A 14,785-nucleotide genomic window follows, 5' to 3' on the forward strand; every position below is an offset into this window, starting at 1 on the left:
TGGTTTGTGAATTATAAATTCAACCCAATTTTTTAGTTTTTTTTGTAACTTCAACTTTATGAGGATGGACTACATCTGAATGTTTTATTTGGGCTTTAATCAAGAAAGAACCCATGTTGTCAGGAGCCTCTTATATGTTGTCTTTTATCGTAGAATAGAGGCCATTTTATCTCTGCATAAACTGTTGTTTACCTGAGCATGAGTGAATGTTCCATACTGTTACGGGATGGGCTTGTGATGGTTTATGAATTATAAATTCAACTAAAATTTTCAGCTTTTTGTAATTCAATTTTATAAGAATGGACTACACCTGAAGGTTTTATTTGGGCCAAAATCAAGAAAGAAACCATGTTACTAGGAGGGTTTTATATGTTGTCTTTTAATGTGCAAATAGAGGGCAAGTTATCGTGCAAATAGATAACTTGCAGGTATTTTCCGAGGAAAAGCATCACAGATAGCTCTCTAAACCTCTGTTTGTGACTTCAGTTTGTCCATATGTTTTTGGTTGATATGATGACCTATATTTCAACTGGGTACATTGTAGGCGATGGAGTTCCTTCCAAAAATGACTTGTAAACAAACTGCCATGATCGGAGATAATGTAGTTAGGTATGTGAATATTCTTGAAGAAGGAATCAAGAAAAAGAACAGAGATAGAGGAGAAGGAAAATAGAGAGGAAGAAGAGACACACCAAGATTGGTGGTTGGAAGATCGTTGTATATTCTGCAAAAGACAATGTTAACATTGGTTATTATTTATCATACCGTATAGTAATGTAATAATAGAAACATTCTGTTTTAATGCTATCCGTTATAATTGGTCATAACGGATACTTGTGACTATGCATAGATCACCCCTTTTTGTGTAGTCCGTTCTACTGACAGCATTCCCACTTTTATTATCACTTCCGGTACTGGCATGAATCCTGACCGTTGATCTCTTTCCTATCTACAGTTTAATCCTAACCCTCTATCTTTCATCCTAACTATGTTTGAACCTATATTTAATCCTGATCGTTAAATCTCTTTATGAGTATAGGGTACTTGTCAATTTATTACTAGCTAATCTTATTAATTCCCTATCGATCTGGCTGCTGACTGTGCTGTCAACATGGCGAGTTGGCTGACTCCTCAACAAGGTACGCCATGAAATTAACAATTTCTGTTGAAAAAACTTTTCAATTGATTTGGCTGTTAAAGGATGTTTGATTGCAAAATAATGAGCATACTTACTTAAATGATAAAAAATTACTAGAACACTGTCAAAACCATTTGAAAGAGGCAACCCTTCGATAAAATCCATCAATACTTCCTACGAATTTGATTAGGAATCCGTAGTGCCCGTAGCATTACCGAATTTGAGATTGGACGATTTATTCAACTGGCAAGTATGGCATTGAGTCACATATGTTTTTATAGCTTTTTGCATTCCCTGCCAATAAAACTGTTGAGGAATGCGCTTAAGGGTCCTAGAAAACACCATGCCCTGCAAATTGAGAATCTTGAAATTCTTTTAGGACTAACGGAATCAGAGAAGAATTGGAAGGACAATTTTACCCTTGTAACATAGTAGATTCTGATTGATGGTGTATTTTGGATAGGTATTGGGGGGAAATGGTAACTGCAATCTTAATATTGTATTACATGATGGCTTTCCCTATTTCTATGTCAATCTTGGGCCTCTCTATCCAATGTACCACAGATATTGCCACGCATACTCTTTCTTCAATGCCTACTGATATTGACAATGAGTCAGCTACAATATTGTTTTTCCCAGCCTTACATCAGATTTCAAAATCAAAACCCAATAGTGTGTCTAAATATTTATGCAGTGTAGAGGAATGTCCCATAGTTCTGTTAAGAATCGTATACTGAACGGATCTGTAAAAATATTTTTTTAAATATCAGATAGTGTTTCCATTTTTTTACTACCCACACCACTGATAATAATTCTTGTTCCCATGCTGATTTGAATCGAGAACGAGGGGGTAGACATTGGCTATAATATGCAATCAGTTGGGATTTCTGAAGCAGCACTGCTCTGACTGTGTAGCCCCAGGCATCAGTCTTGACTGTCAATGAAACCAAAAAATCTGGCAGGTACAAAATAGGTGTGGAGGATATTGCCTTCTATAAGTCCTGGAATGCCTTTTCAGCATCTTCATTCCAGTAAAAGTTTTTTAAAGCAAGGTAGTTAATGGTTGAGCAATGTCTGCATAAGGGTAAACAAACCTTTGATAATATCCAGTTAAGCCCAAAAAATCATCTCAACTGTTTTACAGTGTTAGGGCTCTTCCAATTAGCAATGGCTTCAATTTTACTTTCATCAGTAGACACTCCTTGTGCAGAAATACATGTCCCAGATCATCAATATGCGAACACACAAGGTGACATTGCTTGGGGTTAATATACAATTTTTTTTGCCAACAATTCACATACAGTTGCCAAACATTTTTTGTGACTTATTATATCAGTGATATATATTAAAATTTCATTAAAAAATACCAGAACAAACCTTCTCGAATACTGCTTGAATATGGAGTTCATTAAGGATTGAAATGTGGCTGGTGCATTGGATGGACCAAATGGCATCACATTGAATTTGAAATACCCTTGATGTGTTTTAAATGCTTTTTAGTGGATGTCTTGAGAATGCATACGAACTCGGTAGTATCCTGATTTTAAATCATATTTGGAAAATACCGACATGCCATTCAATTCCTCCATCAATTCATCCACTATAGGAATAGGTTAATGATTTAGTACTGCAACCTTGTTCAGCAATTCATCCACTATAATCTGAAATCGATGCACATTCAAAAACTTCCATCCTTCTTTTGATATCTAAAAGCTCTTGAGTCAACTTCTCCATTATATTTTTATGATAGTGTGAATATCAATATGGTTGGACATTAACTGTTTTGGATCCTGGCAATAATTGGATTTGATGATCACACTCTCATTGAGGGGGTAAATCTAAAAGTGGGTCAAATACTAAGGGATATGTGGCCTTTAACCATTCAATGAAAGAATCTAAAGAGAGCGAATGTACCTCAATTAAATGAATTCTGCCAGCCCTGATTAAACCATCAGATCCCTTCCTGATGAGCCTCCTCCTTTTCATATGCTGTTAGCTTGGTATTATTCAAATCTGGATATCCATGGATAGTAATAATTCTGTCTTGTAGAATAATTTTCAGCATGAGATGGTTGTAGTTGCAGTGGAACCAATCCAATGATCTGAGTCATGGAATTCCCAATATGACATCTACATCCCCATCGTAAAAGGAATGAAATTTAGAATCACCGTCAATGCTGGCAAGGCTAATGAGACATTAACGCAGAGTCCTGATGTATGACTATATGATCCATCCCCCAGAGCTATATTAATCTTATCATAAGGTTGGACTAGAATCTTTAGCTGTTGAACCACCTCGTATCGAATAAAATGATAAGTAGCTACCCCATCAATCAGCTTTTTTGATCTGTAGTTCTGTATATAACCCCATAAATGTAAAGAGCCATGAGTCCTCACCAGTGTACGGTTACTCCAAGGTTGAATGGAAAATAATGCCCCTTATACCTTGGGCAGATCATCTAGTTGTATTAGATCTTCCTTACTGATTGGTTGCGCTTCTTCATCTTCCTCTTGTAACATAAAAATTCTGAGCTTTCCTGACAATGATGACACAGTGTATAAGGTTCATTAAAGCTATAACATAAGCCTTTATCTTTCACTTTTAAGAATTATTCATTTGATAGCCAGATCAATTTCTTTTTGCCTAATTTTGGTATCGAATCACTCACAGATAGTGGCATGGATTGCTGAGTATAATAGGTACATTGGTGATGATTATTAGAGCTCGGATGTAATGAAGAAGTTAAGGGCCGTGATGCTGAAGTTACTTTAGTTTTTTCCCTATTATCCATCACTTATAAATTTTTAGAATACCTTCCAGTCTGTACTTGTTAAGCTCAACTCTGATTTACGGCTTTAATCCTCTCCAATAGGCAGTTTCATGTATATCCTTGAAATTGAGTTTGAAGCAGTTAATTCTTCAAATTGAGTTTGTTGACAAGTCAAAGTCAAAGAAGAAAATTGAAATAAAAATTGGCATGGACTCATCCTAAAAGGAAAAATGCATTGCCTAGTAGTCTTAAAAGAAGACTAAAAGAAAAAAGAAGAAAATATGAATTATAGGAGAAGGAAATAAAAAGGAAGAAGTTAAAAAGACATAATAAGAAATTAGAAAACCCAAAAGAAAACCATGAGGACGATAGGGTATGGATGGCAATGTCTATGATGGGATGTTGGATGACGACAGTGGTAATTGGGCAATGATGACAGGGTTGGGACGAAGATGGCTATGACAGGGCTATCAGATGACAACAACAGCATTTGGACGACAATGGCTATGACGGGGTATGGATGACGATGATGGGGTTTGTACGACGACGATAGCTATGATGAGGTATCGGATGACGACGACGGGGTTTGGAAGATGATGGCTATGACGGGGTATCAGATGATGATGACGGGGGGTATCGGATGACGATGACAGATTTCTGGATGACGATGCCTGTGACGGGGCATCGGATGAAGACAACGGGGTTTGGACAATGATGGTTATGGCAGGGTATTGGATGACAACGATGGATATGATGGGGGGAATCAGATGATGATGACGGATTTTTGGATGACTATGCCTATGACAGGGTATCGGATGACGATGCGGGGATTGGACGGCAAAGGATATGGCGGGGGTATCAGATGATGATGACGGATTTTTGGATGACTATGCCTATGACAGGGTATCGGATGATGATGTCGGGGATTGGACGGCAAAGGATATGGCAGGGGTATCAGATGATGATGACGGGGTATTGAATGACGATGACGGATTTTTGGATGACAATGGCTATGATAAGGTGTCAGATATAATGAAAGCTTTGGACAACGATGGATGTGGCGGGAGATATCGGACGACGATGACGAATTTTGGATGATGATGCCTTTATCCGGATATCAGATGACGACGACGGGGTTTGGATGACAATGGATGTGACGGGCGTATCAGATGACGAGGATGTATCAGATGAGGGTGCCTATGATGGCATATCGGATGACGACGTCCGGGTTTAGAGGACGATGGATATGACGGGGTTATCGGATGACGGTGACGGGGTATTGGATGATGATGATGGGGTTTCAACGACAATGGATGTGACGGGCATATCACATGACGATGATGGATTTTTGGATGAGGGTGCCTGTGATGGCATATCGGATGACGACGTCCGGGTTTAGATGATGATGGATATGATGGGGTTATCCGATGATGATGACGGGATATTGGATGATGATGACGGGGTTTTGGAAGACGGTGACGATTGGCAGCGTCATCCGCAAACAGAAGGCCGTCCATCACTTATAAAAGGCAGAAATTTCAATCCGCGAGTGCAAATGAGGAATGGCCGCGGCAACCGCTTCTACTTCGCGCCTTCTCCGCTGGTAAAATCTCTTCTCCACCATCCAAATCGTTCAATTTTCCCCTTTTTCTGCTCTAATTCTGCTCCAATTCCGCTTTAATTCTGCTTTAATTCTGCTAATTTGCTGTGAAATCAGTTCCTACGACGCGCTGCGGCCTCGTGCGACATCATCCGGCCTAATTCTCCCTCTTTCAAGCCTTCTTTCTCGAGCTCTGCCGACCCTACTGAAGTCGCCATACTCTAGGTAGCTCACACAAACCTCCCACCGCCTCTTTCGATCTCTGTATGACCTCTAATGGATCCCCACGGAGCTTACCAAGTTGTAATGTGTATCCCGTTTTTCCTTAATTCTTATAATCTATTGATTATTTTATATGTTTTGTGGAAGAATTTTAACTAGACTGCAAGAATAACCTTGCTTCTTTCGGAGAAATCCTGCTATTCTGGTGTGGATGGAAGGCAGATCTTTGTTTATTGTTTCTATCCATTATTATCTCAAAAGAATTAAGGACAACACTGTAGAAAATTTCCTTTAAGAGCAAGCAGTTCCATCGAATTGAGGAGTGGTTGTACGTGTGATATGTTCGGAATTGGCAAATCAATTCTTTTCCTTATAACTGCAATTGAGGGTTTCCTTCTTGATATGGGTCGGCGATTAGTTATTTAGACATTGCATCTTATTCTACGTATCTAACTTAACTGAATGAGATTTCCGATAAACTTATCCTTTTTGGAGGTCAGTTTCAAAGTTGGCGATTACTTTCTTACCCGATCCATTAACCTCTCAAATAATACTTGCTTGCACCGCACCTCAGATTTTTTTATGTTGCTTGTTCATCGACTGTGCAGGTTTTCTAGGCAAATTACTCATGTCGTTGATGAGGAGGCAGCTGCCAGAGCAGCCGCCGCACATGCAGAAAGCGGGGGCTCCACGATGTAAATTCATTGTCTTCATATTTTCCTGAAAGATGAGTGCGTGGTCCCAAATGAATTGCTAAAATGATAATATTTTACTTTTTCATTGATTTTTCTGTGAAAACGCATTCCTTTCATTGGGTGGATTTATTTTTTTTACATTTTGACTTTCAGAGGTTAAGATGATTTTTCTGTTCATGGTTTTTTGTGCTTTTACTTTCCCTCGTTCAAAAGTATTTTCGATTTTTTTCTATTGGAATGTACCAATTGTGCAGTTAAATTTAGATGATGATAGGAAGATTTGCCTCAGGATTGATGCCTTCATGGTTCCCTATCCCTATTAGGGGCTTTTTTTTCTTTTGCTCTAACATTAGATCATACTAAATGTGTACCTCTCCCCCAAGGAATCATGCAAAAGGATTTATCCAGAATGGTCGACCATCATTTTTAGGCTGTACTTTTAAGATTTCATGGAGTGTTAAGGTACTATTCTGAGTATCGGTTTTAGTTTTGGATTCCATTGTCTTTTAAATAAATGAGTCTTTCAGTTTCTCCTGGAAGTAAATCTGATATGTTATTTTCGTATGAACATACGCTTTTCAAATCATATTTTCTGCTATTTGCGTTTCTTGCCAACTACTGTTTCTTCCTTTTCAGGCACAGTGTTTATAACAACATTGTTATAAACTGACTGGCCTCTAAGATCAATATGCATTGACCGTATTGCTTAATAAAATCATTTTCAGCCTGTATTCTTGTTATAAAGATCCCAATATCTACTATTTTTCTTCACCGGAATAATTTATTTTTCATGTAACTGGAAGTTTGGTCTATCTATCGATTACCTCATCTAGGTAGAAGTTTAAAAACTTGGTTCATCCGTGCACTATACATAGTTTTTTAGTCATTTGAGGATCTGGAAAAGTCGTACTCGACTGTTTTTAGTTTTTAATTTTATTTTCCACCGGAAGAGTCACATTCTTTTTCCTTTTTATGAAAATTCCAGATTTGACAAGATAATTTCGAAAGAAATTCCATCGACAATTGTGTATGAGGATGACAAAGTGTTGGCATTCAGAGATATTAATCCCCAAGCTCCGGTTCATGTCTTAGTCATTCCCAAACGCAGAGATGGGCTGACAGAGCTTGGAAAGGTAATTTTCTATTATGTCAATTCCGGCCTATATGTCAATTTTTTTTGTTCTTTGCCCTCAGAAGTTTGAAAATACTCCTTTCTCGCAGTAATGGCAATGAGACTTCAGGTTTCTATACATATAAATCATCTTTCTCTATCAACTCTTTTGGTTTGGCTGTCCATTTTTCGTAATGTCAACTTATGTTCTCGTTACTATACTTCTAAACTTAGAAATGTTTGCTTTGGGATTAGGATTTTACATTTAGGGCGTGTTAGTTGGTATATTAGCCACATTTATTTTGGTTATAGGCTTATATCAGTCAAAATTTGTCCTTATTGATGGAATGTTCTCCTTCTAAGTAGACAACATTTCGCTGCCGTTAGACCCTTTGTCAGCCTTACTTATTTTCTAGAAACATCCTTTGTGTTTTCTTAAGATGTTTAATTTCCAGAAGATACACCGTCACTTCAACTGAAGTGTTCAAAATTTGATTACGGTTGATGATGAATTAAAACATTTAAAAGAACTAAACATTGAACGACCAGTAAATCTAAACCATGATCTTTGGTTCCAGCCCGAAGTCGCCCTCTCGTCAACGAACTCAAGAAGTGTGCCTTTTATTTTTTTGAATTCAAGAAGTGTGCCTTTAACCATCCTTAGCCCTTTGATAGAGTCCTGCCTGATCCTCCTTTCACACACAGTTTGGAGAGCCTGGTGTACCATGTTTTCTTTTATTTCTTCTTTCCAAATATTTCCAAGGGATATCCGTACCAGTTAGGTTCTGTTAAGGCACTATCAAATTTTATCCAGAGATAACGAAAAACCAGAACCGACTCTAATCTTGTGCCAATAACAATTGCATAGCTCGTGATACGGATTGAATCTGACCAGTAAATGTATCCCCAAAAAAATTGTCCATTAAAGATGATAGTTGAAACACGAAGTGTAGAGAACGTTAAACTCAATGTGAGAATTGTTCTGTTAAGATCTGTTATGCTGTTGTCCAGATCGTCAACAGCAGCTCCCACGCGGAGGAGGATCTCCTTCCTTCTGGCGTCTTCTTTTCTGCAACCAATTCTTGATTCCGATCTCGGTCCCACTCCCAGCTTTATATAGAAGTTCCCGCGCCTTATTCAAACCTCGCACGAGCTGTATCAATTGGCTCGTGCGACTGGAGATTGGCGCCGTCTCTTGCTGTGATAAGTCTTCAGCAGAGACTTATCAGGTTCCTTTAAAGTTGCAGCCCTCTTTGGAGAGGTGCAACAAAAAAATTGAAGGCTCAGGCTTCACTCAAATCATCCTCTATCTCTCTGTTAACCCGCTCGACTCCTTGGAATCCCCTTCCCCCGTGATTGTTGTTACGGTATCATATCTCCAGCATGCTCCCCATTCCCTATCAATCACTCTCTATCCCCTTCTTATTCTCTCTCTTCCTCTGAGAAAACACCTTCTCAATCAAAATCTACATCAAGATTTCTATCATTTGATGACTCTCTCACCCTTATTGGATGTGAGAGGTGGATGCAGAATATAGTTTTTATGGGTTGATCTAGGATATGTGCATGTCGTAATCTACTCTGAGAAGTCAAAATAAAACTTGAATAAGTTATTGATATATAATTTTCTGGTTGGTGTATTTTCTTTTGATATGTTGGCCAATTGCTAGCTTTGACATGTGATTCATCATCCAGGCCGAGCCTCGGCACGAGGAGATATTAGGGCAACTTGTGTACGCCGCTAAAGTGGTGGCTGAGAAAGAGGGCATCTCAGAAGGCTTCCGGGTTGTCATCAACAGTGGTGCTTCTGCGAGTGAGGCCAAGAACCTTTTATTTTTCTCATTAATTTTTTTTGAAAGAAAAAAAAATTAATGTAAGTTAGAGTATGTCTCTTATATTCTCCTATATTTCTCCAGGTCAGTCTGTTTATCATCTTCATCTCCATGTGCTCGGCGGACGGCAGATGAAGTGGCCCCCTGGCTAAGTCAAATGAACTACCATCAGAAATCATTTGAGGTGCAGAATCAGCTTCTCACTTTTTATTAGAGGAAATTTCTTGTAACTTTACAATGATTTTTTTTTAAATATGGTTACCCTCTCATTCTGGGATTATCCATCATAACTAAGCTTAATTGGGCTTATGATTCATGCATAAGGATTTAACCTTTGTGGAATATGATGTGGCTAAGTCAAATTAATCATCGGAAAGCGGCTGTGATACATGGTTGGCCTCCCACTCTTTTTTATATGAAATATATGGTAGTTTTACTATGATTTTAATAGGGCCTCCCAAGATGACTCTCCAAATGGTTTAACATGGTGGATTCGGTGTGCAATTTGTCACAATTTATTGAGTTCCAATCATATGTAGATTGTTTAGAGTTGGAATTATTATTAAATTGATTGGTTAGCAGCAAACTCAAAATATCACACTGGATGTGCTATAATGATATTTTTTCCTATATGTCAAATAATATTTAGCTCCTCTCATTTGGTGCTTCTATGAAATCTTTGATTTTTTTTATATAAGGAAAGTTCATACTTATGGTAAATTAAATCAAGATCTGATCATTTGATAAAACTCAGATTCAGACTTGAACATGAATCCAAATATGTGTCAAATGTATTGAGCGGAGCTAATTTAATTTGTTAAATGGTTCAGTTAGTCATATGCATGCCAATAGTAATATGCAATTATATAAATTCTGGTTGTAAGAAGAATCATTAAATGATAAGTATTAATAAATTTGCTTAAAATGAACAATTAAGTGCTTGTAATCATCAAAAGACTTCTAATTATAGCATTCATAGTTCAAAAACTACTACTTGTCGTCGGAAAATTGAAATGTGTATTAAAAAAGATGAAAATCAGGACACAACTCCAGGAGTGGTGCTTATAAGTAAAAGGGACGGATGCACATTTGGACCCCACGGTTCCATTTGTTGACTCATTTTGAATATTTGAAGGCATATTAGTGTGAAAAGGGAAATAGCGATAAATAGAATAAATTAATATAAGTGAATCCAATTATATTTTGTATAAGCCTAATTAAATATTTTTCTTTATATTGTAATAATGCATTTTGGACATTTAATTTTCATTTTATATGTTGTCTGTAAATGAATAATGTCAAATAATAAATTTAGTTTTTTTCTAACGTGCATAACCAGAGATTAACAGGTTGACTGAATTTCCTAATATATCTACTTTTTACCTAAATAATCAGTGGAATTATGACATAATATGTTTCAAGAGTAAATAATGAAACCAAATTTACTTTATTCAGATTACATGGTAAGAATCATTAAAAAATGGACTGACATCTTGGACTCGTACATATCTATTTAACAACCAATGTCAGAGTCACAATACCCAACTAATATTAATCAATGACTTTTTCAATCTATTTTGTTTTACATTAAATATTTTAAGATTGCTTTCATTGCTTTTAACTACGGATCATTAGGATTGCTCCAAAGTTGTGCATAAAATCGTACTAACATTTCTCTCAAAGTCTAGTGCCAAAGTTACGGTTAATCTCCTAGGTCTTAATAGGATAATTCAAAATTTCGTTGAACCAGGCTGACCTCATTCAGCTGATGCTCAATATATAAAGCAGAGATACATTAAGAGGCTATTGTGTAATAAATGAAGGATTTTCTGATGACATGGAGGAATTAGATACTTTATATCTTAATGTTTATGAAGACAAATCATTTTTTAACACGGATATAAGTAGGTAAAAACTGTGTTTGGGCATTAAGTTATTTTTTCATGAATTTTAATGTGTCTTTTGGAAAATTATGGTAAAATATGCAACCAATCAGAAATGACTTCACCATACATGGTCAGGTTAACCCCCAAATGAACGAGTTACTTCATTTTGAGTGTATCATTTCTTGATGTTCTTTAGGATACAACTGGGATAGAAGTAAAACTAATGTTAAGTGAAGAAAATTACTTTTAGTTTCCAACATGGTTTTTGGAAATTATTTTGCGCCAGATTCAATGAGCTATTCAGTGAATCCATTTAATAGTATTATTGTAAATGATAAAGTTTTTCCAAACCCAAAATATCTCATATGGTGTTTTTATAACTTGATATTATTATATATATATATCAAAATAAATATGATACGTTTTGCGAAACCCAAAATATCTCATGCAGTGTTGTTATAAGTTGCTAATTTTATATTAATATCATGAATTTATATATTTATTTACACTATGCTTAACAAGCTTTATATATGTATCTTATCAAGCTTAAAACTACTAAATCAAAATTTTACAATGGTATCCTGATTTTAATAGATTTATTGGTATATGTTATGATTTATTGATCCCATACTGGTTAAGAAAATTATTTTTTTTTGTGATTATTTTTTGGAATTTTCTAAGATATAATTTTTTGATATTAATTTTCTAAGCCATAATGCATTTATTTTTATATAATTAAGGCTTTAATCTATTTAGATATTTCTTCTACTTTAATTCATGCTCCACCAGGTGTTGACATCCAATTTATTTGAATATGCAACCAATTTTTTAATTTTTTTAACAAATTAAAATCTTAATAAATGGAATTCGAAAAATAGAATTTGAAAGAGAGGGGATGTGGAAGTAGAATAATTCATCAATAAAGATCCCAATTAATGCTTTAAAATCCAAAATGGTGCACATATATTTGATGCCATATCATTGGTCGAAATTATAAAACATGTTGACATGGAGTTCACAAGATTTGTCACCGTGTCACACATCAAATGTCGAATAAACTTGACTTGTTGTTAATTTGATGCAAGGACTTGTGTCATGCCGGGAAATATGGATTGAGGATTTAATGTGTCATCATCCATAAAATGGATATCAATCAAAATCAATAGTCTTCAGGAAAAATAAGGATGAAAAATCCTAAACTAAATGGTGATAGTGCTGATGAGGAGATCCAATATGAATAAAATTTTAAGCGCAGACTGCATGATCTTCAAAAATTGATATCTGATGGTCTAGAAGACAGATTGAGCTAAAATGTTGAGGTCACTATCCTCTCTATCCATTCATCCCCTATAATTTTAAAGGGATGCTTCAAAATCTGTAAAACCAAATTTGAACTTGGTTCTACATTTGGGGGTACAGTGAATGAAATTGAGTTGGAGAACCATCTAGGAATCTTTGTGTTTTTTATCTATATGAGGGAGGTAAAATAAAAGAGGGTTTCACCTGCATCTGAGTTCCTGGCAGAATATATGCACCTAAGGTTTTCTTCCTTACCTTACATTTGTTCTTTTTCATCAACACTATCTAGCTTACATCATCCCATTTTGTCCTACAAATCACACTCCACAATATTATCACCTGCCTAAGCCCTTTCAGATCACATTTCTACATCATCCCACAATTCCAAAATTTACATACATATTTCATATCCATTTTTAAAAAATAAATCTCATATCCATTTATATATACTTATACACATGTCTATATCCCCCTTCTCATCCTTTATTGGTTCCTACACACCATTATTCATATAATTATTTATGGTATTAGGCTATAGTTGAAGCTGTGAAAAATAATTGGGTCATTCCAATTTAATACCTATCCTCTTCACTTAGTCTTTCATATACACAGAATCTAATAACTGAGAGGTTATAAATCTCATGCACTGCCAATAACACTATTTAAGACCGATTACACCCCTTTCTTTGTCACCCTTTTTCTTATTTAAATGGAACACAAATTATAAAAAGTGATTCACATATGTTGCTTATTTAATTTCACAATCTCTGAGTAGATTCTTATTCACATGTAATTCTCTTTATCAATCAGTAATATATAAAGCTTTTTTCACATGATGATCACAACATAATTCTGATTTCATCAGATCTAGTGACAAGAACATAGGTCTGTTCATAGCAAATCCCATCACCTTCTTAATTTTCTTATGCAAAGAATCTGGATTCACTTGAAGATAGTACTTGTATATTAGGAATGCAAAACAGATGACATCCTACTTCAACTAACTGATCCAGCCATTGTTGCTCAAATCTTTATCAATCAAAATAGTTCTTGATGTACCCAAACTAAGACCATTTAGAATCTCATGATTAGAGACTCGATGGCTATAGTCAAAGTGCAACCATATGTCCACAAAACGTCTTTGGTGTCTCAAGTCTAAGGATCACTTACATAATCGCGACATGAATCGACCTGATTGATAGTTCAGTATGATAACATTCAGCGATTCATACGGATCAATTCAGTGAACTCTTTCCACTAAAGAGCACCAACTATCTATCCTTACTGTCTCCACACTAATGGCTACGTGACCGGCCATTCTCATCATATGAGAGAGGCTAGATAGTGTTATTCTCATCGGATACTTCAATGTCCTTTTCGTGTATCCTTCGAATAAGAATGTCTAGAGCACATGCTTAAGACTAGTGATCTCCGTATTACAATCTTATCATAATTCACTAAGTCAGATCATGTATTCATGGACTTCATTATAAGCATCACACGTGCAATATAATGAATATCTTCTACCAATGAACATTGAACGAGATGTAGAATATATGATTGTCTTGCTGGCCACATATATTTCTATCAGTATATCTCCATCGTAAAATAAAACAATTATCTTTAAGTCAGCCATGAAATACTCTGGAAGATCAATTTCAGCCTAAGTAGTCTTTGGCACGTCTATCAATTACATATTCATCTTCTTCACAGAATCATCGATTTGAGGCCTTGGTGAAGTAAACTTCAAAAATCACATATTCATAGTAGACAATGACATATTTTATTGTTTTTTTGAAAACATCCTTCAAGGCCACAACTAAGTAGAAAAAAACAAGAAAAGAGGGATTTTATTTGATGAAGAAAATAAAAATCAAGATGTTTCCTTGGATGCATTAAACCGAATAAAAATGTTAATTTTCCTTATTAATCGAAGGTTTTGAAAAAAATATAATGTGCTCTTCCTTGAGTTGGAATATAAATTTATTAGTAAAAAATCATGGATTGAAGAAGTGCAACCCAATCAAAACTAGGAAATAAAATTCGAATGAGGATGAAAAATCCTTGGATGAATCCTTGTAGTATTGACATGAAAGTTTTTTCAAATGAGTACCCATGAAGGGTCAAAAATTAATTGTTATCAGAGGCATGTGATTGAAATTTAATCGTTTTCCATTGTAGCAGAAAAGATGATAACTGTGCCCACAATTTTTTTGAGAAAAACCAAAAAA

General features: G+C 35.7%; 1 protein-coding gene across 1 annotated transcript; it reads left to right on the forward strand.

Moving 5' to 3' along the window:
• Nucleotides 1-5,383: 5,383 nt before the first annotated feature.
• LOC144704829 (14 kDa zinc-binding protein-like) lies at nt 5,384-9,638 on the forward strand. Its single transcript, XM_078577376.1, has 6 exons — nt 5,384-5,512; nt 5,627-5,734; nt 6,340-6,426; nt 7,412-7,559; nt 9,233-9,350; nt 9,454-9,638. The coding sequence occupies exons 1-6, from the start codon at nt 5,472-5,474 to the stop codon at nt 9,519-9,521; spliced, it is 570 nt and encodes a 189-aa protein (XP_078433502.1). The 5' UTR covers nt 5,384-5,471; the 3' UTR covers nt 9,522-9,638.
• The last annotated feature ends 5,147 nt before the right edge of the window (nt 9,639-14,785 follow it).

The sequence above is a fragment of the Wolffia australiana genome, chromosome 6 (genome assembly GCF_029677425.1).
Source record: "Wolffia australiana isolate 7733 chromosome 6, ASM2967742v1".
Lineage (NCBI taxonomy): Eukaryota > Viridiplantae > Streptophyta > Magnoliopsida > Alismatales > Araceae > Wolffia > Wolffia australiana.

Excerpts from the sequence above, each read along its gene's own strand:
- LOC144704829 (XM_078577376.1), top strand. The coding sequence starts at position 5,472 with ATGGCCGCGGCAACCGCTTCTACTTCGCGCCTTCTCCGCTG. Across the intron at positions 5,513-5,626 it reads ACTTCGCGCCTTCTCCGCTG|TTCCTACGACGCGCTGCGGC; the intron begins GTAAAATCTCTT and ends CTGTGAAATCAG. Across the intron at positions 9,351-9,453 it reads CAACAGTGGTGCTTCTGCGA|GTCAGTCTGTTTATCATCTT; the intron begins GTGAGGCCAAGA and ends ATATTTCTCCAG.